Source organism: Balaenoptera ricei, chromosome 9, assembly GCF_028023285.1.
Source record: "Balaenoptera ricei isolate mBalRic1 chromosome 9, mBalRic1.hap2, whole genome shotgun sequence".
NCBI lineage: Eukaryota > Metazoa > Chordata > Mammalia > Artiodactyla > Balaenopteridae > Balaenoptera > Balaenoptera ricei.
In genome coordinates, this window is record NC_082647.1 from 19,383,079 (window position 1) to 19,410,135 (window position 27,057).

General features: G+C 38.7%; 1 protein-coding gene across 1 annotated transcript in view; it reads right to left on the reverse strand.

Moving 5' to 3' along the window:
* EXOC4 (exocyst complex component 4) overlaps positions 1 to 27,057 on the reverse strand; it is an 823,186-nt gene that overhangs the window by 141,995 nt on the left and 654,134 nt on the right. The window contains exon 13 of the mRNA XM_059933354.1: positions 12,432 to 12,587. Coding sequence (XP_059789337.1) covers positions 12,432 to 12,587 — 156 coding nt within the window. The remainder of the gene's footprint in view (positions 1 to 12,431; positions 12,588 to 27,057) is intronic.

Consider the following 27,057-nt stretch of genomic DNA (forward strand, 5'->3'; position numbering starts at 1 on the left):
CCACATGCCGCAGAGCAACTAAGCCCATGAGCCACAACTACTGAGCCTGCGCGTCTGGAGCCCGTGCTCCGCAAGGGGAGAGGCCGTGACAGTGAGAGGCCCGCGCAGTGAGATGAAGAGTGGCCCCCGCTCGCCGCAACTGGAGAAAGTCCTCGCACAGAAACAAAGACCCAACACAGCCAAAAATAAATTAAAAAAAAAAAAAAAAGTCTACAAATAACAAATGCTGGAGAGGGTGTGGAGAAAAGGGAACCCTCCTACATTGTACATTGGTGGGAATGTAAGTTGGTACAGCCACTATGGAGAACAGTATGGAGGTTCCTCAGAAAAGTAAAAATGAATTACCATATGATCCAGCAATCCCACTCCTGGGCATATACCCAGATAAAACTATAATTCAAAAAGATACATGCACCCCTATGTTCATAGCAGCACTATTCACAATAGCCAGGACATGGAAACAACCTAAATGTCCATCGACAGATGAATGGATAAAGATGTGGTACATATATACAATGGAATACTACTCAGCCATAAAAAGGAATGAAATAATGCCATTTGCAGCAAACATGGATGGACCTAGAGATTATCATACTCAGTGAAGTAAGTCAGAAAGAGAAAGACACATGCCATATGATATCACTTATATGTGGAATCTAAAATATCACACAAGTGAACTTATGTATGAAACAGACTCACAGACACAGAGAACAGACTTGTGGTTGCCAAAGGGGGGAGTGGGGGAGGGGTGGATTAGGAGTTTGGGGCTAGCAGATGCAAACTATTATATATAGAATGGATAAACAACAAGGTCCTACTGTATAGCACAAGGAACTATATTCAGTAACCTGTGATAAACCATAATGGAAAAGAATATGAAAAAGAAAGTCCCACCTCTGCTGGGACTTTCAGAGCTGTGCAGTTTTTCTGCCAGGAGCCACTGTATATATATGCATAACTGCATCACTTTGCTGTGCAGCAAAAATTAACACAACCTTGTAAATCGACTATACTTGAATAAAATAAAAATTTTTAAAAAGGTTGTTTACAGATGAGGCATGGAGATGCAGAAGAGTGAGGGAACCTGGCTAAAGACACATGGAGAATTAGGGGTAAGGTGGGGTAGGAACTCAGGGCTCAGCCTCAGGGTTTTCTCCACATTCTGTACCTCCCTTTTTGGTACCAAGTAGATGAGTACACTGATATATCAGTGTGTAAATACAGTGAAAAGTTCCATGAAAATCGATACTAGGTAACAACAAGCAAAGAGCGAACTGGGAAGCAGCACATTATTTTCAGGCTGATGGCACTGCTCAGAGTTCTGATTCACATTCAACTTGGAATAAAGTTGCACTTGAAATGCTCGGTTAGCTTGGAACATGAATGCATCTTTCTTTAGCCAAGCCACTCAAATAAGCCTGGCTACTTTGTAGGATGTTGTCCATCAACACAGGATATAAACAACAAGGTACCAGGGTTTTTTTTCTGTAGGTGCTGGGACTTTCAGAGGTGCACAGTTTTTCTGCCAGGAGCCACTCTAAGTTATGCATTCCTAGAAATAGCAATAGTTTTCTATAAAGAACATTTCTTAAGCTTCAAAACAGATTATCAACATATAGGATTAAAATAACCAATAATTACTTATTATAAGCTAAACATATACTTTGGTTTTTCAACTACCAAGAATTATTATAGATTTCAAAGTCAAAATTTATATAGCATTGAACTTCCTCATAGAGTATTCCAGTTTATTGATGATTCTGGTTATTTCTCAAATTTCCACACAATTTCCTTTTAAGAATTTTAAATCTATTCAGAGCAGACACTAAACAACTGATCTCAAGCAATGGCAATAATTCTGAAACTGAGGAAATAAGTGTCATGTCTTCAAGGTAGCTCTCTGGGGAAGGGATTGAGCAATTGGTGGGGGGGTCTTAGGAGGAAGACAAAGAGAGATATGGGAATCTCTGGGGCAAAGTATACTACAGAGAGGAGTAAATGCTTCACATAAAATTGGCAGAAAACTGAAGATGGCTTAAGATTAAGATATTTTTTCAGGGATAAAAAAAATGTTAGAATGATAGTGTATTTGTGAACAATTGGTAAACTGGCAGTGAATACTAACAGGGTTTGAGGACATGTGGAAATTTTTTTAAGCAAATAAAAATTTAAAAGCTAAGTACTAATTACTCATGGTTAAATAACCGATAATGATGAACAGTGGTCCCCTGTCCCACCCCCCTCACCTCAGTCTTATGCCCCAGAAAGAAGCACCTACAACTTTTTAAAAAAAACAATTTGTTTCTAATTCTTCCAGTGGTTATATCCACCACTGTATATAAATCTGTGGAAATTGCTATGCATCGATACAGTCATTTTAGAATTTTTATACTGACCTCCTGCTCTGTGGATGGGTGAGGAATTAGCTTACCTATGTCCCCTCTTCCCACCCCCCAATCATATCAATTTCCCCTTCTCAGTGTAGTTACATTATTATTTTTCATTTTTCTACTGGTCTCTTTTTAACATATTTACATATTATCTTTACCTCTAGCAGTAGTACTCACCCTGCTCTAAGTTGCTTATTTGCTTAACTCCCCCAAAGACTGTGAGCTCCTAACCCAGGAGGGAAGCAGGGTGAGATGCAGAAAGGGAGAGGGTTATGGGGAGGAGACGCTGGAGGAGTCGATACCTGAGCTGTATCCTGAGAGCAGAACTGGAGAGGTGCAGGAGGCAGGGGTGGGATGAGGGCATCTCAGGAAGAGGAAAGGGCATGCGCAAACACATAGAGGGAGGAAAGAGCATGGTAGACTGGGAACAGGAAAAGGTGCAATAAGATAGGGCCGAGAAGGCAAGGGGTCCTTCATCATCCGGCAGGGAAGTAAGCCTGCAGCAGAGAGCAGCTACCAGTAGAGATGGCATTAGGGAGAGGACAGCAGGCCTGGGACTTTTCAATGGTGGGTGTGCACTGTCTCGTGTCTGCCCCTGTCTTAGGAACACCTCTTCCTGCTCCTACCCCAGAGAGATAACTGGTATCCTTGCCACCATCACAATGGCACAGAACATCATTCTCAACCGTACTTTCTGAAGGGCTGAGTAGGACTAAATTAGAGGGATTAATTTCTTCTTTTATTAAGACTCCAAATGAGAGAAAGAAGAATGGTATTGAATGTACATCTAAGTTAAAAAAAAATTCATAATTCCATGATCTAAAATTAAACAAAAAATAAAATGTAGAAAATACTATATTAGTGACTTTTTAATGATACTGATAACTACAATCCTCGTATAACCGTCTCAGTAGGCTCGCATTTATGCACTGTATAGAGGAAATTTACATTTTTTTTTCATTTACTGCCAATCGTATGCTAACAAGAGTCATATCATTTTGATATAATAACAAAGTGCCTAATTCAATCATCTTGAACATTAATTGATACGTTTGTAGCTGTGTCTCCAGTTAATTACCTGTCTTTTTTGTTTAATTTTGAGATTTAAATCTACTTCTCATCCAGTCTTGCCTGTCAGTGTCCTACATACGTCTGTGACCTTCATCTTGTGTAATCGAGGGAAAAAAAAACATCTTAGCAAAGCATTTTCTACTCCTGTACTTATTTAATATATTCATATTTTCTGATTCATCTTTCCTTTTATAATTATACTTTTAAAGTCACATTAAGCCTGCAGAGGTAGTGGGATAAATGTCTCTATTCTAATAAACATTTGTTCAAGCTAGCTAAAGTCTTTTTTTTTTTTTCCTGCATCAGATCTTTTACTTATTCCTTCAAATTTTTCTAAAGAGTCTTCAATGGCTGTAGTTATCTAGAACCTTTTAACAGTCATTGCTTATATTGTTTTGAGATGCTTTAAATTTCCAAGTGGAATTTTTCTGAAAATTATCTGTGCTCTACTTTATTTTTTAATTTATTTTTTATTTTAATTTTTTTTAATGTTTATTGTTTTTTATTGAGGTGATTTTTTAAAATTAATTAATTAATTTATTTATTTTTGGCTGTGTTGGGTCTTCGTTGCTATGCACAGGCTTTCTCTAGTTGCGGCGAGCAGGAGCTACTCTTCATTGTGGTGCCCGGGCTTCTCACTGCAGTGGCTTCTCTTGTTGAGGAGCACAGGCTCTAGGCATGTGGGTTTCAGTAGTTGTGGCACATGCGTTCAGTAGTTGTGGCTCGAGGGCTCTAGAGCGCAGGCTCAGTAGTTGTGGCACACGGGCTTAGTTGCTCCATGGCATGTGGGATCTTCCCGGATCAGGGCTCGAACCTGTGTCCGCTGCATTGGCAGGTGGATTCTTAACCACTGCACCACCAGGGAATCCCCTGTGCTCTACTTTATTAGTACTATGTTTACATTGAAATACATTCCCAGGCTTACAGATTTCTACTTCTCTTGTTTAATCTCAGCTGGATGAAGAAATTTAAGAAGTGTAAAGACCAACCAAAGGCAAAAACAAAACAAAAGAGATTAATTAGCAGCAGTGCTGAGGACTAGAACTCAGGCCTGTGAGCTTCCAAAAGGAACATGCTACTATGCATGTAACTTTCAGGGAGGCCACTGAAAGCATTTTCTTCCAATTAAGGCATTTGGCTCACCATTCTTCATATTTCAGTTTTTTTCATTTGAAGAGTGAATGATCCTTCCTATTTTTAAATTCAGTTTCATTCAGTCAACATTTATTGAAGGTCTTCGATGTACTATTAGGGTCCACAGAAGGTTAAAGTACAAACTTGCTTTCTGCTTCTATTCTGACTCTTTTTATTAAACACCTAATATAGAACTCATGCCAAACAAAGTCTTAGGAATTGCCTTGCTCTCTGAAAGTTCTTTAAGCACTCTGAGTTCATAATTTTGTAAAGTGACAAAAATCAGTCTTAACATATCACTCATTTGATCCTCCAGATGAAATAGTTATCTTCTAAATAACTAAAAATAGCTAAAAATGTCATTTAGTTTCTCTTCCTTATTCAGGTCTGTATCACACACTATCTAAAACCTACATAATTTGTTTTATATCATTTTTACATTTTCATCCCTTTTGTATCCTTCTTTCTTTTTTCAACAATAATTGTTTTTTCTATTCTTTGATTAGGCAAACATAAAACTCAGAGGAAAGATAAGACAATCAGTTTTTTAAAATTTAATTTAATTAATTTATTTTTTATACAGCAGGTTCTTATTAGTTACCTATTTTATACATAGTAGAGTATATATGTCAATCCCAATCTCCCAATTCATCCAAGACAATAAGTTTTAAAGCACTGTACATTCCTGGTTTCAATACAGCCTTTCCCTCAAATATCTGGATATTCTGTTACCAACCTGTTACTGGAAGGGAAAGAATGGGCAACAATATAATACATGAAATATAATACAATTAATTCTAATAATAACAAACTAAACCTAGGGTAAAAGCACCTGTATGGTAACTTTCTGCAACATTAGCAAATTACAATTAAAATATCAGTCAAGAGTATGATGATCAATGAAAATGAAGGCATAACTCAAATGTCCAAAAGTACAAATTCCTCACCCAATTTAAGGCTGGATGGTCACTCTGTGCTAGCTCTAGGAGCCAGACTACTTGGGCTCAAATTCTAGCTCTGTCAACTTAGAGGCTCTGTGAATTTGGGGCAGTTATTTATTTAAGTTCTCTGCACCTCAGTTTCCTTATCTGTTACATGGGAATAATAGTGCCTGCAACCACACAATGTTGCCATTAAATACGGGCACTGTCAACTTTGATTGTAATAGATTACACAATCTTTCCAGAAAACTTGATTCTTTATCATTCATCTTTCTTCATGCTGGAGCTCAAGACTAATTTTGTAAGTTTTATATACTCTTTGGCTTTTATCACCTGAATACTCTTGTCCTGGTCCTGCCAATCACATCTATCCACTTCAGGATTTTCAAACCTGGCTCTAGGGAAATGACTTTTATTCTTTGAAATTCTGGGGCCCTGAGTGAAATGGGGGTAACAGATTTGGGGGAATAGTCTCTAAAGCACAGGGCCTCCCCACCCCCTTTACTTCTTCCAACACCTTATCTCTTCTGTTAATTACATGACCAGAAAACAGGACTGCTTTTATCAGTGGATATTCATTGATCTCAAAGGGATAACTATGCACATATATATGACAGGTGCAAAGATAATGGGCTAGAAAGCCTGCTTTCAGCTTCTTTGGGAACAAAAGGATATTTGTTATTTTTCGTTTTTCTATTAAAGTCCTGGCCTGACCTATTTTTTTCCTTTATTCAAAGTTAAGCCAGGAAATAATACATTTTATTTTTTAGTTAAAAAACAAGAATAGAAAAGGGCCTCGTTTAGTAATGAAGGGAGCATAACCTTTATTCAATGCAAGGGACACTGGATTCTATATTCATCTGGGCGCCAAATAGCTCTCTAAGCTTTAAAAACTAATTACAGGAAGAGAGTGTGATTTTTCAGTCTTTTTGGCTCATGCCACGCTCTGTGGTACTCTAATGTGTGAAAATCAAGGCTCTGTAACTCTACCACATTGGAATATCAATGAAGAGTCTTCCCCTCTACTTACCTTTGCTTTCAGGATAGAGAATATGACAGATTAAGAGAAAAGAATCAATCACATACAAAACAAAATAGATCTAAAAAATTATTTTTCTTCTCTTAAAGCAAATAGAGTTTGTTTTCAAACCATGTCTGTTTGCATGCAAAAACGTGGACAAATATCTCAGTCATAATGTTCAGAAAATAAACCAGATACTATGGTGAAATTTATATAAAATCTAAGGACAGTCAAAACTAAACTATGGTGATAAAAATCAGAATAGTGGTTACCTTGAGGTAACCTTCTGGGGTGCAAGAAAAGTTCTGTATTTTGATCGGGGAGGTGGTTACATGAGTAAAAGCACACATAACATTTCTTTGAGTTATATACCTAAGATTGCATCTTACTTCATGGATATAATAATTCACCAAAAATTTTTAAAAATATGTTAAATTTGCTTTCCCTTCAAATTTAAGAAGGAAGGTGACAATGCAGTGAGCAAAAAGGAAATAAAGAAAGCCAAGAACTTAATTCTAGCTCTTCTAAATCAGAAGCATGAGGTGGTATACAGACGTTCATCTCTGGATTAGCCTTCTCTTTTCTGAAATAGGGCTAGAAACCCTTCCCCTTATCTCTAAGCTATTGAAGATAACTAATAAAACTGATTGAAAATCTCTTTGCAGGCATAAAAGACAATAAGCCTAGGAACAACAGGAAGAAGACTTACTTTCAGTTAAAGTAACCTGAAAAGTTGGGGAAAAATAATTATCCCCCAGAAGTTACTTCTAATATAACTACTCAGGTTACAGATGTATTAAATAAGTACACTTAAAGATCAATAGTGGGACTATGCTTACCCAGACCTCTTAGAAATCTAGCAGCAGGAAAACATGATGGTAACATGGCCTGACTCTCCCCTAAGGTCAGTTTGATTACTCCTAGTTGGTACTCTAATTAATCATGTCTCAATAACTCTTTACCTCTTTTGATAGAAAAAATCATGAGGCTACTCTCTGCTACTATTGTTATGACAACATGATATAAATTAAGAAGTGTAGAGAGCAGGGATAGGAAATATAATTTTAAGAGTATATAACTTATTTCATATGCTAGGGAAAAACATATTCATCACAGTAAAAGTTTCAGAGAAAAACACCTCTGTGACTTTGGCATAAGAAAGGATTTCTAAATAGGAAACAAAATGTACTATCTATTAAAAAAATAAATTTGACTTATTAAAATTTTAAAAGTCTGTTTATTAAAAGACACCATTAAGAGACTGAAAAGGCAATTTGTAAAGTGGGGGAAGATGACATTGTCTATCTATCTACCTACCTACCTACTGCCTATCCATCACAAAGGAGTTACATCCAGATATATAAAGAATTCCTACAAATCAGTAGGGAAAAGACAGACAACCTAATTAAAAAATGGGCAGTAGATCTGAACAAATATGTTGTGAAAGCGGATATTCAAATGGCCAATAAATACCATAAAAGTACATTAAAATATGTTCAACTTTGTTAGTCATGAGAGAAATGCATATTAAACCACACTGAGATACCTCTACAAATCTACTAGAAGGCCAAAATTAAAAAGATGGAAGATATCAAATACAGATGAGAAACAGAGCAATTGGAACTTTCATACACTGCTATGAGAGTGCAAACTCTTATTACCACTTTGGGAAACTATTTGGCAGTGTGCACTACAACTCAACATATGCATATGTTATGACCCAGCAATTTGACTCCTAGAATGTAAGCAATAGAAATATATACATATGATTACTAAGAGGCATATAGTAGAATATACAAAGCAGCACTATTTGAAACAGTTTTAAATTAGAAAGTACCCAGGTACTCAACAGGAGTAAAATAAATGAATGCATATATACACACATAAACATTCAAATAATACAATATTAAAAAATATCTGGGGTGTACCCATATAATGGAATACAATATAGAGTACAGAGTAATAAGGACCTATACACAAGAATATGGATGAATCTTGTCAATATAATGTGGAACAAATGAAGCCAGTCATAAAAGAATATATAAGTGCATGATTCCATTTAAAAAGAATCCAAAAAAAGATTAAACTAATCTATGTATTTAAAGGTCAGATACGGGTCATTTTCAGAGAGGAAAACAGTGACCATAAGGAAGCACGAGAAGGCTCACTATTGCTTTGTTCTGTTTCTTATTGCTATTATTCTGTTTCTTGATGTGGATACTGTTACACAATGAAAAGTATGAAAATTTGCCAAGCTGTGCCTTTGACACATGTAAACTATAGGTAACATAAGCAGAGAGATGGAAACTCTAAGAAAGAATCAAAAGGAAATGCTAGAAATCAAACATGCCATAACAGAAATGAATAATGTCTTTGATGGACTTATTTAATAGACTGGGCATAACCAAGGAAAGAATGAGTAAGCTTGAAGAAACATCAATAAAAATTTCCAAAATCGAAATCCAAAGAGAAAAAAGAATGAAAAGAGAACAGAATATCCAAGAACTGAGGAACAAATTCAAAAAGTTATAATGTATGTGTAATGGGCATACCAGAAGGAGAAGAAAGAGAAAAAGAAACAGAAATATTTGAAGCAATAATGACTGAGAATTTCCCAAAACTAATGACAGGCACCAAATCACAGATCCAGGAAGCTCAGCGATCACCAACACACACACACACACACACACACACACACACACACACACACAAACACACACACCCTTATACCCAGGCATACAATACTCAAATGGCACAAAATCAAAAACAAAGGAACTTTGCAAGAAGCCATAAGAAAAAATTACCTTACCTATAGAAAAACAAGAATAAAAATTACATTGGACTTTTCTTCAAAAACCAAGGAAGCAAGAATAGCAAAGTGAGAGACTTAAAGTGTGAGAACAATCATCAACCTAGAATTTTGAACCCTATGAAATTACTCTTCAAAACTAAGGGAAAAATGAACACTTTCTCCAACAAAAATTGAAGGAATTTGTCTTCAGTAGACCTGCCTTACAAGAAATGTTAAAGAAGTTCTTTAGGGAGACTTGGACCTACATTAAAAAAGGAAGAGAATTAAAGAAAGAATAACTGAAGGTAAATAAAATCTTTTATTTCTCTTATTCTTAATTGATCTAACAGGTAACAGTTTGTTCAAAATAATAACAGCAACATTATGTACAGTGATTATAGCTGATGGATAAATGCAGTGAATGGCAGCAATGTTATAAGGGATGGGAGGAAAGAATTGGGATTACTTTGTTATAGGGTACTTGCATTAGTTATAAACGTATGTTGCAAATTCTAGGGCAACTACTAAAAAAAGAAGTTAAGAAAAAAAAGAAATGTAATATATATACTAAGAGAGGAGAAAAAGTGGAACTACACAAGACACTCAATTAAAACCAGACGGCAGAAAAGCACGATCCATTGTTTTAAAAATCATTAAGATTGCCTCCATTAAAATTAAAAACTTCTGCTCTACGAAAGACTTTGTGAAGAGAATCAAAAGACAAGGCATACACTGGGAGAAAATTTTTGTAAAACACCTATCAATTAAAGGACTGGTATCCAAAATATACAAAAGACTTTTAAAGCTCAACAATACGAAAACACATGACCCAATTTAAAAATGGTAAAAGATCTGAACAGATATCTCACCAAAAAAATATATATAGTTATTAAATAAGCATATGAAAAGATGCTTAACATCATATGTCATTAGGGAAATACACATGAAAACAACGAGATCACTCCACACCTATTAGAATGTACCAAATCCAAAACACTGACAACACCACATGCTATTGAGGATGTGGAGTAGCAGGAACTCTGCAGGAACAATTCCCATTGTTGGTGGGAATGCAAAATGGTATGACCACTTTGGAATACAGTTTGGCAATTTCTACAAAAGCTAAACATACTCTTGACATACATCAATGTGATCTAGCAATCACATTCCTTGGTATTTACCCAAGTGAGCTGAAAACTTACATCCACAAAAAACCCTGAACACGAATGTTTATAGCAGCTTTATTTAAAATTGCCAAAACTTGGACGCAACCAAGAAATCCTACAGTAGGTGAACGAATAAACAACTTATGGTATGTCCATACAATGGAATATTATTCAGAGATTAAAAAAGAGCTACCAAGCCACCAAAAGACATGGAGGAACCTTAAGCGCATACGGCAAGGCAAAAGAAGCGAATCCGAAAAGGCTATGTATTGTATCATGCCAACTATATGACATTTAGGAAAAAGCAAAACTAGGGAGACAGTAAAAAAAACAGTGGTTGCCAGGGGTTGGAGGACAGGAAGGCTGGGGTGAATTAGGAGGAGCACAGAGGATTTTTAGGGCAGTGAAACTATTATTCTGCACGATACTGAAATGGTTACCTTCACTGTAACCAATGAATGGGTACACTCATTACACATTTCTCAAAACTCATAGAATGTACAACACAAAGAGTAAACCCTAATGTAAACTACAGATTTAGTTAATAATAATGTACCGATATTAGCTTACCAATTTTAACTAACATACCACATTACTGTAAGATATTAAAAATAGAGGAAATTGGGGGTGAGGGTGAGTGACGGGATATATGGGAACTCTGTGTTTTTCACTCAATATTTTCTGTAAACCTAAAACTGCTACCTCATGCAAATAAAGTCTATTAATTAAAAAATAAATTATGCACATATAATATAGTTTTCTTATAACAATATAACTAGCTGACAAGTTTTTCTGAGATAATGTGAATGATGAGGAAGAAACCATAAATAGGAAGACTTTAGGCTAAATTACAGGTGAACTTTTGAGTCTCATGATTTTGAGAAAGTTTTAAATGGCACTGTAGCAATTTTTCATAATAAAATGTTGGTAAAAATATGGCACCATAGTGTACGGATACGGTTAACTTTGTGAACAGTAAAGACCTATTTATCTATAGCTGCAACCCACATTCTGAGAGAGATGAGCCCACAGTTCTATGATGAATTAAAAGTAAAATATTGGTCACTACTTCTTTTATTCTTTTTCTGGTCTTTGCTTCCTTAAAGTGTTTTTACTTTATTTCATTTTTTAAAAACTACTTATTCATTCACTTGGATAGCAAAAGACAATAAGAATAAACCTACTTTTAATGTGACAAAACACTACCTCCACTTTTTTCCCCTACTTTACACAGCTCTAAAATGACAGAGGTGAAAATATTTCACTGTGGCAAGCGAGACATGTGAAAATGAGTAGCTTCATCAAATTAGGTTACATTTTCATGGCTAAGTAAAAAATTTAAATTGTGCAAAGGTAAAAGTTGAGTGATAAAGTTGAAAGCGAGACCTTACTTTTGTCAAAATAAGTAGAAAACAATTGGATACACTATACGTGAACAAACGTGGGAAGCACATATATGTTTCTGGAAAGTTCAACTAACAGTTCTGTGAACTAAAGAACATGGTAAGAACAATTGCAGCACACTTATGGGCAGGAACTTTACATTATTAATTGCCATGTTTCCAAGGTATGGCACAAAACAAGGGCAATACAGCTTTGTTGAATAAATAAATGAATTAATGAATAAATTATGAGCTTCCCTAAGAAGGGAGAATGACCTACAAAGTAAAAAATATTTTAACTTGATTTAGCAATGCTCCAAATTTGACTCACATCAATCCCTTCCTTCTAAAGTTTTGAGCACAAGCCATACTTGCACAGGAAATGAGGTGTAGTACAATAGAAACAGACGTTACTAAGTTCAGTTCATTGCTGTTTGATATTTAGAAATGGCCAAAATTTCATGTAGGAAGGAATTAGCTAAATGGATATTTTTCTTCCCACGTTTAGTACAACTTAGAAAATAGGCCATTTTACCTTATGAAATCTTCTTCCTCTTCTCTCTTTGGCCTCAGCTGTTTGGGTTGAGCCATGTTAATCCAGTTTGGTAGAGATTTCAAGAGCCTGCTGATATCATCATCTTTTGCCCAAGATGCACTGATGACAAGTTTTTCTTCTGACTGGACAATGCCCCTAAACAGGACCAACAGAAAAGACACACTTCAGGACACTGCCTGGCTTCCAGTTAGCATTTTCCATCCACCTTTGCTGCGGAAAAAAAGATACCATGCCCACCTCTCCTATTACCATAATCCATTATCTAGTTGGAAGCATGACATCCATGAATAGGTCACTTTTGTGGGAAACATCATTCCTAGATTCCATTTTTAGTTTCTTTATTGTTGAGTAATTGTGAAACTAATAATATTAATTAGTTCCCCTTATCATAGTTAATCCCTTAGAATAAATGAAAGTGTATGGTAGGTTTGGGGGGTGGGGGTAGGTAGGGATTCTTTCGAGAAAGATGTTGAACAAATAAAAAGTGGGTTAACCATACAAAAGAGTGCAACAACATAAATGATACCTGAAAGGTGATGGAAATGTTACAAAAACTTGTTCTCTGACCTCTTGGTTTAAACTTCCAATTAGCTCTACTTGAAGGTGTTTTTTGAACCATGGACACCCCTCTATTCAAAGTAAATCTACCATCATAGAGAAATCTTCTGCCCCTGATGTCAGGCAGAAAAGTCTTTGATTATTGCTCTCTCCAGTGGGCTTTGACAACTGACCTAGAGTGACAGGCTTCAACTCCTTTAATAGGGCCCATGGGTGAGCTATTAACACGGCTCTTTCCAAAATGTACCTGCAAATTCACTGTAAACGTTCAATTTCAACTTAACTAAGAAGCTTCCCTTTCTGTTCAACATTTCTGTCACTATAACTAATTTCAATGGTCTAAAAATCCCCCTCAGCAATTCTAGGTGACAGAATGACATTTATTTATGAAGGGATTGCTAATTAGCTGGCTAGTTCTCTGAAGTTGACCAAGACTATAGGAGGTTTTCCCCTCCATCACAGGCATGAATTTATGTTGGTATAAGGGTTATACTGAAGAACATGATGTGCTTCTAAATATACAATATATACACGGTGTATATGCTTGGACATATGGTAAAATCCTTTACCAAACAGACAATTAATGTTTGTAGACAGAAGTTGTTGATGCCTAAAAACCTTGACTCATGACAACCTAACTTGAGGTAACAAGATTTCATGATGTAGGGAGCAATACTGCCCTGGTAATCTGAAAATAAGCTAGAATAAATAAGGGAACCATAGTTGAATTCTTCTCACTACAAGCAAAAGTTTTCTAATAGTAACTATGGTCAGCAATACAAAAATTAGACTACAGAACCTTCTTCCCTGGGATCTCGCAAATCACTCTGACTGATATCTTCCATTTCTGTTTTTTCTTTGTTATTTTCTTGCATCTTTTCTGCAATATTTATGGATTAATCCCACAATATAATTTTTACACTTTTATATGTGGGGTGCCGGATTCAGTCTTACAGAATGGTACCATTTCAAATTTATGCTATTCCACAGCAGAAGAATCCTCAACATTCTTTGGCATTCTTTTTACCTGTCTCTGATTGACCTCCTCTCTCATTTGGTCTATGGCTATTTTTTTTTAATATATACATATTTGTTGAATTTATTTTTTTATACAGCAGGTTCTTATTATCTATTTTATACATATTAGTGTATATATGTCAATCCCAATCTCCCAACTCATCACACACACCCCCCACCAGCATTTCCCCCTTGGTGTCTAGAAAAGGGAACACTCTTCACCGTTGGTGGGAATGTAAAGTGATACAGCCACTATGGAGAACAGTATGGAGGTTCCTTAAAAACTAAAAATAGAACTACCATACGACCTAGCAATCCCACTACTGGGCGTATACCCAGAGAAAACCATAATTCAGAAAGACACTTGTAGGACTTCCCTGGTGGCACAGTGGTTAAGAATCCGCCTGCCAACGCAGAGGACACGGGTTCGAGCCCTGCTCCAGGAAGATCCCACATGCCGCGGAGCAACTAAGCCCGTGCGCCACAACTACTGAAGCCAACGCAATCTAGAGCCCGAGTGCCGCAACTACTGAAGCCTGCGCACCTAGAGCCCGTGCTCTGCAACAAGAGAAGCCACTGCAATGAGAAGCCCGCACACCACAATGAAGAGTACCCCCCGCTCGCTGCAACTAGAAAGAAAAGCCTGTGTGCAGCAACAAAGACCCAACGCAGCCAAAAATAAATAAATAAATACATTTATTTTTTTAAAAAGACACTTGCACCCCAATGTTCATTGCAGCACTATTTACAATAGCCAGGTCATAGAAGCAGCCTAAATGCCTATCGCTATTTTTTAAACCTCTGCCCTTTCTTTATCTCCTCATTGCTTATCCCTCACGTTCTTCCCATCCGCCAAAGAAAGGAGGAGACCTAATTAAATACTTTCAAACATCCCACCTCCTATCCCCCACAGAAATACTTTCAAATCTGTTTCATTCTCCTTCACTTCCAGTAATCCCTCTACCTAGGCTCTGGGGGACCCTTTCCCCACCCCACAACGATCCCCTCCTTTTTTCTGCATATTTAGGGTCGCTCTCAAAATATTCCTCAATCCCCTGTGTTATTTTTTTAAATGAATGAATGACTGAATCTCTTTCTTGATCTAGCATTTCTCTCTAGTAAAGCTCCTCTCTCTCCTTCACACACACTGTCATCAAATGAGTGCAGCCTCCACTCACTGACGTTACTTTCTCACCTGTTGTTCACTTTTTCGACTCGTAAAGTCTCCCTCCAGGATCTACTCTATGATTTAACCCATCTATTCCTTCTTGCAAATTTTTCAATGATCATATTTTTTACTTCTAGACAAATGCACTGGCTTCTCCCCTCCAAACTGTCCTGTGCTTGTATTATGAATTCTATTCCTTCTTTTATCTCTTCAAATATTTTAAAAGCAGTAATTGTAAAGTTCTTTTTATGTGTCTCTGTCTTTTTTGGTAATTCTTTGGATGTCAAATGTCCTATCAGCTGCATTTTCATTCTTTTCTCATGATGGTGAGTTTTCTCACGTGGTCTGCTCTGCTGGTCTGCAAGCTCTACCTCAGTGGGACACGTCCTCTGTAGGAACCCCACGTTTGCCCTGCATTTTGCAGATGTCACTATTAGGTGGGTTGCATTTGCCTCTCCTGGATCCTAAAGGTTTCACCAGTTCCAAATAAGATTTTAAGATTCTTTTTTCCTTCCTTGTCTTGGCTTAAAATTCTCTCTCCCTACATGGGTGGTACAAATTGAGGTCCTTAGTTGCACATGTCACATGTGTAGGATTCTGATTTCTTTTAGGGGCCACTTTTTCTACTCCAAGTAGGGTGGCTCATTCTCAAGCACAGAGTTTTCCTGGTTCCATTTATAGGTGGAAAACCCCCATGCACAACTTCTGCACCGATAAAATCTCAGGCCATGCAGGTGTTAATATGCTAGGCCCCTATTGGGTCTTCACCTCTGCTATGGTCTGAATGTTTGTGTCCCCCCCAGAATTCACATGTTGGAATCCTACCAGCAATTTGACAGTATTCGGAGGTAGGGCCTCTAGGAAGTGATTAGGTCATGAGGGTGGAGCCCTCATGAATGGGATTAATGACTTATAAAAGAGATCCCACAGAGTTCCCTAGCCCCTTCCGCCAGGTGATAATGCAATGAGCAGTCTGCAACCTGACTCTTCCAGCACTATGATCTTGGACTCCAGCCTCCAGAACCGTGAGAAATAAAATTCTGTTGTTTATTAGCCACCCAATCTTTGGTATGTAGTTATAGCAGCCCAAACAGACAAAGACAACCTCTATATGTGGTCCTGATACCTTTGTGGGCCTCTCAACTTCAACATTTGCTTGTTGCTATGGCTTTTAGTTCCTCCTTCATTTGAGGCATGTGGAAAATTTTCTTTCTTTTGAATTTGGCTACATATTTAAAATATATTCTTAAAGACACATATTTTTATCTGGACTTTCTATGTATTAGGAGTAGGAAAAGGGTTTCCTAAATCTGTCCACTCCACAATTCTAACTGAAGTCAAAATTCAGTATTAAATCAATTGCAGTCAGGGTTCTAGAACCACCGTTTCCCTGAAACTGCTCTACCAATCCGTGGGTATTTTTTTTACTTTATACTCTGATTATTCAGAAGCATCTGATACTTTTGACTATTTCCTTCTTAAAATATTACTCCTTTGGTATCCACATCATCATCTTCCCCTAAGCTCTTTCTTAGCCGAACTGAGGGTTCTTTTCCTCTGTCCATACTTTACATGTTGGTATTCCACATCATTCTGCATGGTCTCACTTGGGCAATCTCATCTTCTTGCCAGACATGACCCACCTGTATTCCAAAGACTCCCAAATTAATATCTTCAGGGCTGCCCTCTCTTCTAAGTCTCGGATCTGCATATACAAAGGTTAACGGGAGAACTGAACTTGGAAGTCCTACCAGCTATTTAAATTAGAGTCAAAGGAGCTCATTTATTATCCACATTTCCCTCTCCCACTGAACATCTAGTATTCACTATTTTGGTCAACAGTCCAACCATCCATCCTGTTATTTAAGTCAGGAACTCAGAGTCATCCTCATTACCCACAGATACCATAACCTCCCAATTCCATCTGCTTAGTAACTTATAAATCTGTTGTTTCTGTCCAGGTTCACTGCCCTTAGCCTATATTTAGACCCTCATCATTTTTCACTTGGACTTGGCAGTAACCTTATAACTGGGTGTCTTGCCTGGAGCTTCAAGACCATCAGTCCAACTCACCAAATTAGTCGGAAGAGTCATTTTTCTAAAATTGTACAAATGCAGTCATGTTTTCTCCTTCTTAGAATTCTTCACTGATTCCTAATTCTAAGACCAAGTGCAAACCTAGCAAGGCATGAGCATCTATCTTTTCGACTTCATCTCCTGCTACTGCTTTCCTCTTTTTTCTCTGTTCACTACTCCCAGTCAAATCCCTGCCTGTGTTGGCTGAACACCCTACCCGCAGTGAGTATTCTAATGGTTTTTGAAGGGGATATGCTGTTTCCTGCTTGTATGTATTATCTCTGCCCAGAGAGCCTTTTTCCATCTTCCTTGTTTGCCTCTACTGATCAAACATTACCTCGGCTCTTCCCTTGGGACAGCTGAGTCCTTTCTTTTGTGCCATATCACCCTTTACCTGAGGTTTTCAATCTTGACTGCACCTGGGGAGGTTTAAAAAAAAAAAAAAAAATACTGGACGCCCAGGCCACTTCTAAGACCTAGTAAATCAGAATCTCTGGGGATGGGACCCAGGCATCAAAATTTTTAAGAGTTTCCCAGGTGATTCCAATGTACACTCAAAGGTGAGAACCACTGCCTTACACATACCTCTGCTCTCAGTGGTCCTACCACAGTTCTTTACCAGTTGGCATCCCCTACTAGATGATGAGTTCACTGAGGACAGAGTTGATTTCTCATTAGCTTTTGGGCTCCTAGCGCCTAGCACAGTACCTGGTATTTGGAAAGTGTATAAGAACTGAACTGGACATAAAAATAAGCCCTCTTCAGTTTTAGGAGACTGGGCAACTGATTAAGCTAAAACCATTTTAGTGGTTTTCCTTTACTATTTCTCTGCACTGAACGACTTAGGTGAGCCATCAAGCCATCTGGCATTTTAACCAAATTACAGATCACATTGCCATGGTCTCTCCATACCTGTCTGAATGCAGTATAAGTCAGAATAATGAATACAGGTGTGTCCCCTTCTGGAAAAAAAAAAAGTCCAACATAAAAAAGACAATTCTTTTCGTTCATCGTTCAAGACAAATGAACCAAGGAGTGATTATTGTCAAACCTTCCTCTTCACTTATTCATAGGTGGTCTATTACTGGAAAGTCTCCTCAAAACCTCACTTTCTCTGGGAGGACTCTGTTGACTATGTCAGCCTACAGTACTCTTCCCCTTTGGAAAGCAAATGAATAAAAGCCTTCCTTTTATACTTATTGTTTATAACCTCATAATTAGGACTCTGTCCAACACAATGGGTTGGACAAACTATGGTCTGTCTGTCAAATTTGCCCCATTAGCTTACTTTGTATGTGTTGTAAGCTATGAATAGGGTTGACATTTTTTAATGTTTTTTTTTTAATCAAAAGAAGCAGAATATTTTGTGACATGTGAAAATTATATAAAAGTTAAATTTCAGTGTCCATAACTACAAAGAACTGTGGCTGACTGGTTCAATTCCTCTTATACCCAACACTACAAGTCAAATTCTGCTCCACAGAGTGAGAAGTCCAAACCCAACTCAGTTTTCTTTGAGCTCATCCATCCTGGCTCCCATCTGCCCCAGGGTTCAGGAGACAGTTTGGGTCTGTATGTGTGAGATGGTACTGTACGTTTTTGGGATCTAGAATTTTTCATTTTAGCACTCGCTGGAATGAAAAGATAGCTTAGCGGGATACTATGTTAAAGGTACTCACATCATTTACTTATGCATTTTTTTTAAGACTGGTTTAATTCAATAACATGGTATTATATTACTGCCTTCACTAATATTCATAGATCCTGTCTTATTAAAAACCAGTAATCCAGGGCTTCCCTGGTGGCTCAGTGGTTGAGAGTCTGCCTGCCAATGTAGGGGACACGGGTTCGAGCCCTGGTCTGGGAAGATCCCACATGCCGCGGAGCAACTGGGCCCGTGAGCCACAATTACTGAGCCTGCGCGTCTGGAGCCTGTGCTCCGCAACAAGAGAGGCTGCGATAGTGAGAGGCCCGCGCACCGCGATGAAGAGTGGCCCCCGCTTGCCACAACTGGAGAAAGCCCTCGCACAGAAACGAAGACCCAACACAGCCATAAATAAATAAATAAATAGAAATTAAAAAAAAAAAAACAGTAATCCAAATTAACTAGCACGCTGCCTACCTATATATTGCCCTCAACAATAAATTATTAATTCATATGGTAATGCACATCAATCCCAAAAGCAATTCCAAATATTCTGATTTGAAATATTAGCATTGATTAGCAACATACGATTACCCTAAAGGGAATTTTTCATTTTTCATTCAAATGGCAAAGTTCCCATCCTAACTAATTGCATTTATTAGTTTATAATTTTGAGATAAATGGGATTATGTGGGTTACAAAATTCCAGGATATATCTAAATAGCCTCAAAAAAGGAGAACTAAATCTACAATAATTATTCCACAAGAGGAATAGGGTCAATCACCACTACCAGGACCATAATCTACTAATTAATTCACAGCTCAACGGGCCACAGACAGAGCCGTCTGTGAAACTATTTGTACCTGTTCCCGGGAGGAAGAGGAAAATAGGTGGACCTCTTGGAACAGGTGATAAGGCTGCTATGGGAAGAGTCCATCCTCTAGACACAGCCGAGTGAATTTCATGCAGAAAACATCTGCTGGTGTCGACTGGCTCTGATGTGCACTGCTTCCTCTCTGGAACAGTTGGGAAATCCAAGTGTGCCTGGTCCCTGGATACAGCTGGGGTGCTGAGTCTTTCATTAGGTAAACAACCAGGGGCAGGTGGGGCTAATTGGATTCAACTGTTTGGTGGCAGCCTGGGCATGATGTTTACTTTCCAAGACTGAATCTTTCAGACACTTCAAAAACTAGGAGCCAAGCTAGATAAATAAACCCCGGACAAGGCTGGTCCAAATTAAGCTACTGCAGTCAATTTTCAACTGTGAACGACTGGACCTGTAGCTGGCCAAACTGCAGTGCAACGTCCAGCAACACCGTGATCATGACAATGACGGATGCAGAAATCAAAGCTGGTACTATGCTGCCGATTAAAACCAAACAAACACAAAAACAAAACTAAAAAATCTCTTAAGATAAGATGGAGCAGAATAAATAGGAAGAGCAAAGAAACATCAGGTTGTCTTTCACATCACACTCATCATAAAGAGAGCTTTATGATGCTATGTATTTCTACCTTGGAATCACAACTTAAGAAACATCCGATAACTCTGGAGATGGGTGATGGGAAACAGAAACAATTCAAGAGGACCCAGGGAAAAGGACTTGGAATTTCAGAGCTTACAGGAGGTAACCTTTGGGGATAATTTAATAACAACCTTTAAATAGAGAAGCTCTCATATGAAGGGTCATAACTGTTTGATACTTAAAAAACCAAGAAGAAAATAATTATAGCAGAGTGGACCAAGAATGTAAAATTTCTGAGAAATTTATTTTGTTTGATACTTGATTATTTTCTATTAATGAGTGTAAAAATCCATTAAGGCAGAATGTTGCTTAGTTTATTCACTTCTAGACTCTTAGCTCTAGAGTAACGATGGACTCCAGAAATGCTTAATAAATAATTATTGAATAAAGTAACAGACTGAATGAATGAATGACTGATATTACTGAAGCACAAAACATCAGGGGTGTAACAGATGGCATAAAAATATTTTTTTGCCATCTTCTTAGGAAATATCAACAATATTATCAATGAATTAATTTAAAAGTAAATAATAACAAGAACACCACTTACAGCAGCAACAATAAATAACATTGGCTGAGACTTATTTAGTATTTACCACGAACTAGGCATTCTTCTAAGCACTTTACATATACTAACTCCTTCAATCCTGATACCCTGTGTGGTAGGCCCTGTTATTATTCCCATTTGACAGATGATATACCAAGTTACAGAGATTAAGTAACTTGCCCATGTCTAGTGGCTGATGAGGGTAGAGCCTGAACTGAGCCTATAGTGACTGTTCTGGAGTCTGTGCTCCAATTATAATGTCTCTCTGAACTATTTGAAACCTTTGCTTGAGTTTCCCATTTCCTCTTTAATTCCACTGCCTCTTCTTCGGGCTTCAGAGCCAGACTTAGCTCCTCATGTGCGTACAGCCATCTGCATACTCTGTGACCTGCATACTCTGTGTTCATACATAAATGGTATGAACCTTCCTGAACCTCTGTTTTCTCATTTGTAAGGTTGGGAGAATCTACCCTTCAGAAGTGCTGTGACTGACGAGATGAATCGATGACTATAAAGTCCCTTGCACAGTGACCATGTACTTTCCAGAGTGCGTATTTCCATTCTAGTCCAGTTTGCTTTGCTTCAAACTGACTGCAGCTGGCTCCTCGCTGATCATGGTTGATGGAGTTAGGTGCGGGGAAATTGACTGGCTGTTGCTAGGGGATTCGTGGGACACCTGGTTGGGTGGGCAGCATCTGTATTTGGCAGGAAGGCAGTTGATGGGCACTAGAAAAAGTAAAGCTATTCACTTGATCAATAAACATGAGGGAAAGGCCTGAATGCAGATATCATGCTAAATGTTGGGAAAAAGACATAGTAACTTCCTTCTAGAGCCCCAGAGTTTTGAGATCAGTAACACATACGAGAATCACTTTGGGGATATTTTTGAACTACTCTTGCCCAGGTCCAGGGCTCTGTGGGCCTAGTGTGGGAAATCCAGGTTGTGTGTTTTAAGATCTCCTCAAATAACTCTGATGCGAGTCCACAGTTGAAAAATGGTGTTTGAGAGAGAAAGACATGTAAACCAACAACTGATCAAATAACACATAATAAAGAAATTTTAAATTGCAATACACTGGGATAAATATAGTTACGGGTAATAAGTTACAGGAGCACATAAAAAAAGCTCTCATTTGCTGAGTGCTCTCTATGAACCAGATACTGTACATATTTTATAAATGTTCTTTTGTATCTCTTCACTATTTAATAAAAATGAATGTATCAGTGGTAGGTGAACCCAGAGAGTGGGTTGGTTCAGTTTGGTTCATACAGCACAGTTTCAAGAGGCAAACCGGAAGACAGGCTGGCATGGAGCTTGCAGAGGGTTTCTCTGGCATATGCCCTTGGCTCTCCTGAGGTTCAAAGTTAGTTAGCTGGCAAAGACAGCAAGGCCAGCTCAACTAGACTCTCATTCATTCAGGATCCTGGTCTCTGTCTACACAGGAAACCCAAAGGGCTTCACAAGCCGTCACAGCCTACAGTGTCTAGTCTCTGCTCTTTGGCACAATGGGGCCACTGAGACCTTTTTAAGATACCACTCTGATGACAGACGAGGTAGGTCATCTTCCTTCCCAAGACCTATGATGGTGCTCCTGTACTTAATATGGGAAGTTTAAAAACAAAACAAAACTCTTTTCTGCTCATTCTTACCCAACTACATTGTCACCTCCAGTCATTTTCATTTCTCAACCCCTCCTCCACACATCATGTCCCTACTGCTTGCTCATCCTCTCTGGTCTGTCAAGAATTTCCTCCTTCACTCAATAAACATGCTGAGGGCCAACAAGGTGTCCAGCCCTGTGCCAGATCTGGTTTCTGCCATGGCTGATCACAAGTTTATCTCCACGTCGCTCTTCCTTCATGCCCTGGCATGAGTTCTCAGGCCTCTTTGGAGAAGTAGTAAAACGTGGACCCTGGGGATGGTTACACCTTCCCCTAATAAAAACATGTTTGTGTCTTATATCAACTGAGCCTCTAAGATTAGAAGATGTTTTATTTGTATTTTCTGCCAGGCCCAACACAATGCAGGAAGGCAAAAAAAAAAAAAAAAAAAAAAATTGATTAATGAACTGATGCTAAATTGGAACAGACAGAAACTTTAAAAAAACTGTGATTTTCCATTGTCAAATGACTATTCTGGGACACATAAGCTGCTGCTTGTACCTCAGGACAAAGAGGACGACAAAGGGGGAGAAGCACTCAGCTTGGAAGTAGCAGACCAACAGACCAACTGCCTGACCACTAATGCAGAGCTCCAGAGAATTCACAGCTGAGTTCTCCTTTAAGCCCCAAGGGGTGTGACTAATTAAGAAAAAGACTTCTAGTCCTCACCTCACTTTTAGGAAACCTCTCTTTATCCAAAGCACGTAACATGACATCATTATATAGAACAGGCCTTCTCTCCAGAGTGAGGGGCTCAGAGAAAGGTGAGATGTTTCTGACCTTTCCTCAGATCTCCAGACTCCCAGTGGACACTCAAGTTCTCATGGTAAACTTGGAAAACATGCCAGCTCTCAGCAGAGGGCATTGTGAGCTTATGGACTGGATCCTTTCAGTAAAAGATATCTGCTGAGAAAGAATCAGATTGCAATGTTTCCCTGCTCCCTTCCTCCTTCCCCAGTGTTACATCATTTTGGATCATTTGAATTGTATATGGATTTCTATTTAAGTCAGCCATTTGCTGGCAGCAAAACTAGAACATTTCCTGTTTTTCCTGTCACTGTAATCAGGATTTGGCTGTCCAAATTAGGACTGCCCTAATTACTCCTCAGCAGGTGCCAATCTGGGGGAGGGCAACAAATGGGAAGAGAGGAAGTAAGGACACTTTGCATCTTCAGACTCATACAATGAGGAAACACTTTCTTCCGAGCCTGGAAAACCTGATTAAGTAATAGGTAAAAGGCACCATGGGGTTATATGTTGTGTGCGTGCGTGCGCTGTTGTGTAACAACTACGTAAATGATTTTCTATTTAATTCCCTTCAAAGCTTCACAGAATTACTTTTCCCAACCCTGAGATAAATTCATCCAGGGCCTGTAATTCAGCAACTGTGGGAGACGACTACAGATAATACCCTGTATAAGGAATGATGTGATAGTGGACGTCATTCCAGAGAATTTGGCCATGAGGGATACCAAAGTGGTATAGTCTCTTTGGGGAAGGATCATGATACTTGATGACCACAATATACCAAGAACCAAAAGCAATGGGTATTTTCCAAGAAAAAGTAGTATAATAGAGATAGGTGCATTGTTTGGACAAAATGGTGAAATATAAATGACAGAGAAATAACTCAATTCCTGTGAGAAGGACAGAGCATGGTGAACAGAACCATCCATGTTCCTGCCTAAAGCGAGTTACTACACTTGTTGCATTGCATCCCACCCTCAAACACAATTTCAGCAACTTGCCCTTTCTTTCCGACATCAGTAATTTGCCCTTTCTCCTAAATAATTTTCTTCAAATATAAACATGCACTATTTCTATTTAAGCTAACACACAAAACAATTAAAAAAAAATTCTTCATGTGGCCTCAGTTCACCAGCTACTATCCCATTTCTCTGTTCCCCTTCTCAGCAAAACTCACTGTAAAAGTTCTGCCTACATTTACAAGTTCTCTACTCCCAGATTCTTCTTTTAAGCCCATATCAATCCAGGTTTCCTGTCTACTAGTCCATACAAGTAACTCTTGTGACAATCACAATGACCTCCACGTTGTTCAATTTATCACTCAATCAGTGCTCAGTTCTAATGCTTGACTGAATAGCAGAATTGGGACCGGGGATCCCTCCATCCCTTTACTTGGTTTCCAGGACTCCACATTCTCTTCATCTTCCTCCTACTTCACTGACTGTTGCTTTCCAGTCTCCTTTGCTGGTCTCTCCTCATCTTGCAAACTTCTTAAAGTCCACAGTCCTCTTCTCTGTCATATTTATATTCAATCCCGTAGAGATTTCATGCAGTCCATGGTTTTAAATACCATTTATATACACTCTTTATATGTTGATGGCTGCCAAATATGTATCTCCAGGGCAGACCTCTCTCCTTTTGATGTGTATATCCAACTACCTACCCCATATTTCCATGTGGATGTCTAAAAGACACTCCAAATTTAAATCCTGATCCATTGCCCCCAAACCTTCAGTGTCCGCCATCTCAATCACTGAGATGACTTTTCACCATTCAAATGAAAAATCCTGAGTTATTTTTGATACTGTTCTTTCTCTCACACTCTGTATCCAGTCTGGCAGGAATTCTGTCGCCTGACCCTTCCAAATACAGTTGATCCTTGAGCAACGTGGGGGTTAGGGGTGCAGACCCCCCTGCACAGTTGAAAATCCACAAACTGCTATCTCTGCCTCCAAAACAAAGGATTGATAAGTGACTCACCCAAGGGCAGGAAGCTGAAACAGTTTGGACAGAATCAGGAACCAAACCCTAGTTCTTCTGATTCCACATGTTCTTTCTTTTTTATTGGAGTAAATTGCTTTACAATGTTGAGTTAGCCTCTGCTGTACAACAAAATGAATCAGCTACATGCACACCTATATCCCCTCCCACTTGAATCTCCCTCCCCCGCCCCTATCTAGGTCATCACAGAGCACAGTTGAGCTCCCTGTGCTATACAGCCGGTTCCCACTAGCTATCTGTTTTACACACGGTAGTGTATTTATGTCAAACTTAATCTCCCAATTCGTCCCACCCTCCCCTTCCCCCTGTGTCCACATGTCCGTTCTCTATGTCTACGTCTCTATTCCTGCCCTACAAATAGGTTCATCTGTACCATTTTTCTAGATTCCACATATATGCGTTAATATACAATATTTGTCTTTCTCTTTCTGGATTCCACATGTTCTGATCTCTAATCAAACACAAACTTTTCCCCACACTTAGTTAATTTAAAGATGTGCAAAATGAAAATACAGGGCTTCCCTGGTGGCGCAGTGGTTAGGAATCCGTCTGCCAACGCAGGGGACATGATTCGAGCCCTGGTCTGGGAAGATCCCACATGCCGCAGAGCAACTAAGCCCATGTGCCACAACTACTGAGCCTGCACTCTAGAGCTCATGAGCCTCAACTACTGAAGCCCGCAAGCCTCGAGCCCGTGCTCTGCAACAAGAGAAGCCACCGCGATCAGTGAACCGTGCGCTGCAACGAAGAGTAGCCTCTGCTCGCCGCAACTAGAGAAAGCCCGCGCACAGCAACAAAGACCCAACTCAGCCAAAAATAAATATATTAATTAATTAATTAAAAAAAAAAGAAAATACAGGTACTATACTTATTGAAAAAATCTGGGTATTAGTGGACCCATGAAGTTCAAAGCTGGGTTGTTCAAGGGTCAACCATATATTCAGAATTCAATCAGTTCTCACCACCTGTGCTGCTACCAACCAGTATGAGCTGTCTTCATTTCTCACCTGGATCACTACAACAGGTCTTCATCAGTCTCCCTGCTTCCATCCTTGTCCTCCCACAGCCTAGTCTCAATACTTACATTTTAAAATAAAACTTAGATCATACTGCTCGTAAGCATAATTTCTGCAATGGCTCCTATTTCAGTGAGAGTAGAACTCAATATCCCTACAGTGGCCTACAAGGCCCTACATGGTCTGGCCTTCTGTTCCCTTTCAGACATCCTTCTAGTACCCTTCTTGCTCACTTTACCCCAAACACACTGGCTGCCCTGCTGGTCCTGAAAAGTGTCATGCAGTCTTGCCTTAGGGCCTTTGCCCTCTGTCAGGGCACTCTTTTCAGATATCTTCTCTAACTCCCAAAACTCCTTGCAGTCTTAAACCTCAACGTGACAGGGCTTCCTGGGGCACCCTATTGAAAATTGCAACCTCCTTCTCCTACACTCCAGAGTCTATTCACCCTACTCCAATTTTCCCTATAGTACTTAGTATCTTCTAAAATTCTTTGTAGGTTTATATATTATATTTATTGTCTATCTCCTCTCTCCCATCTCCAACAGAGTGTAAACCCCATGAAAGCAGTATTCTGTTTGGTTCATTGCTATATCTACAACCTCTGGTTTAAGTACTCAATAAACATTTGTTAAATGAATGAA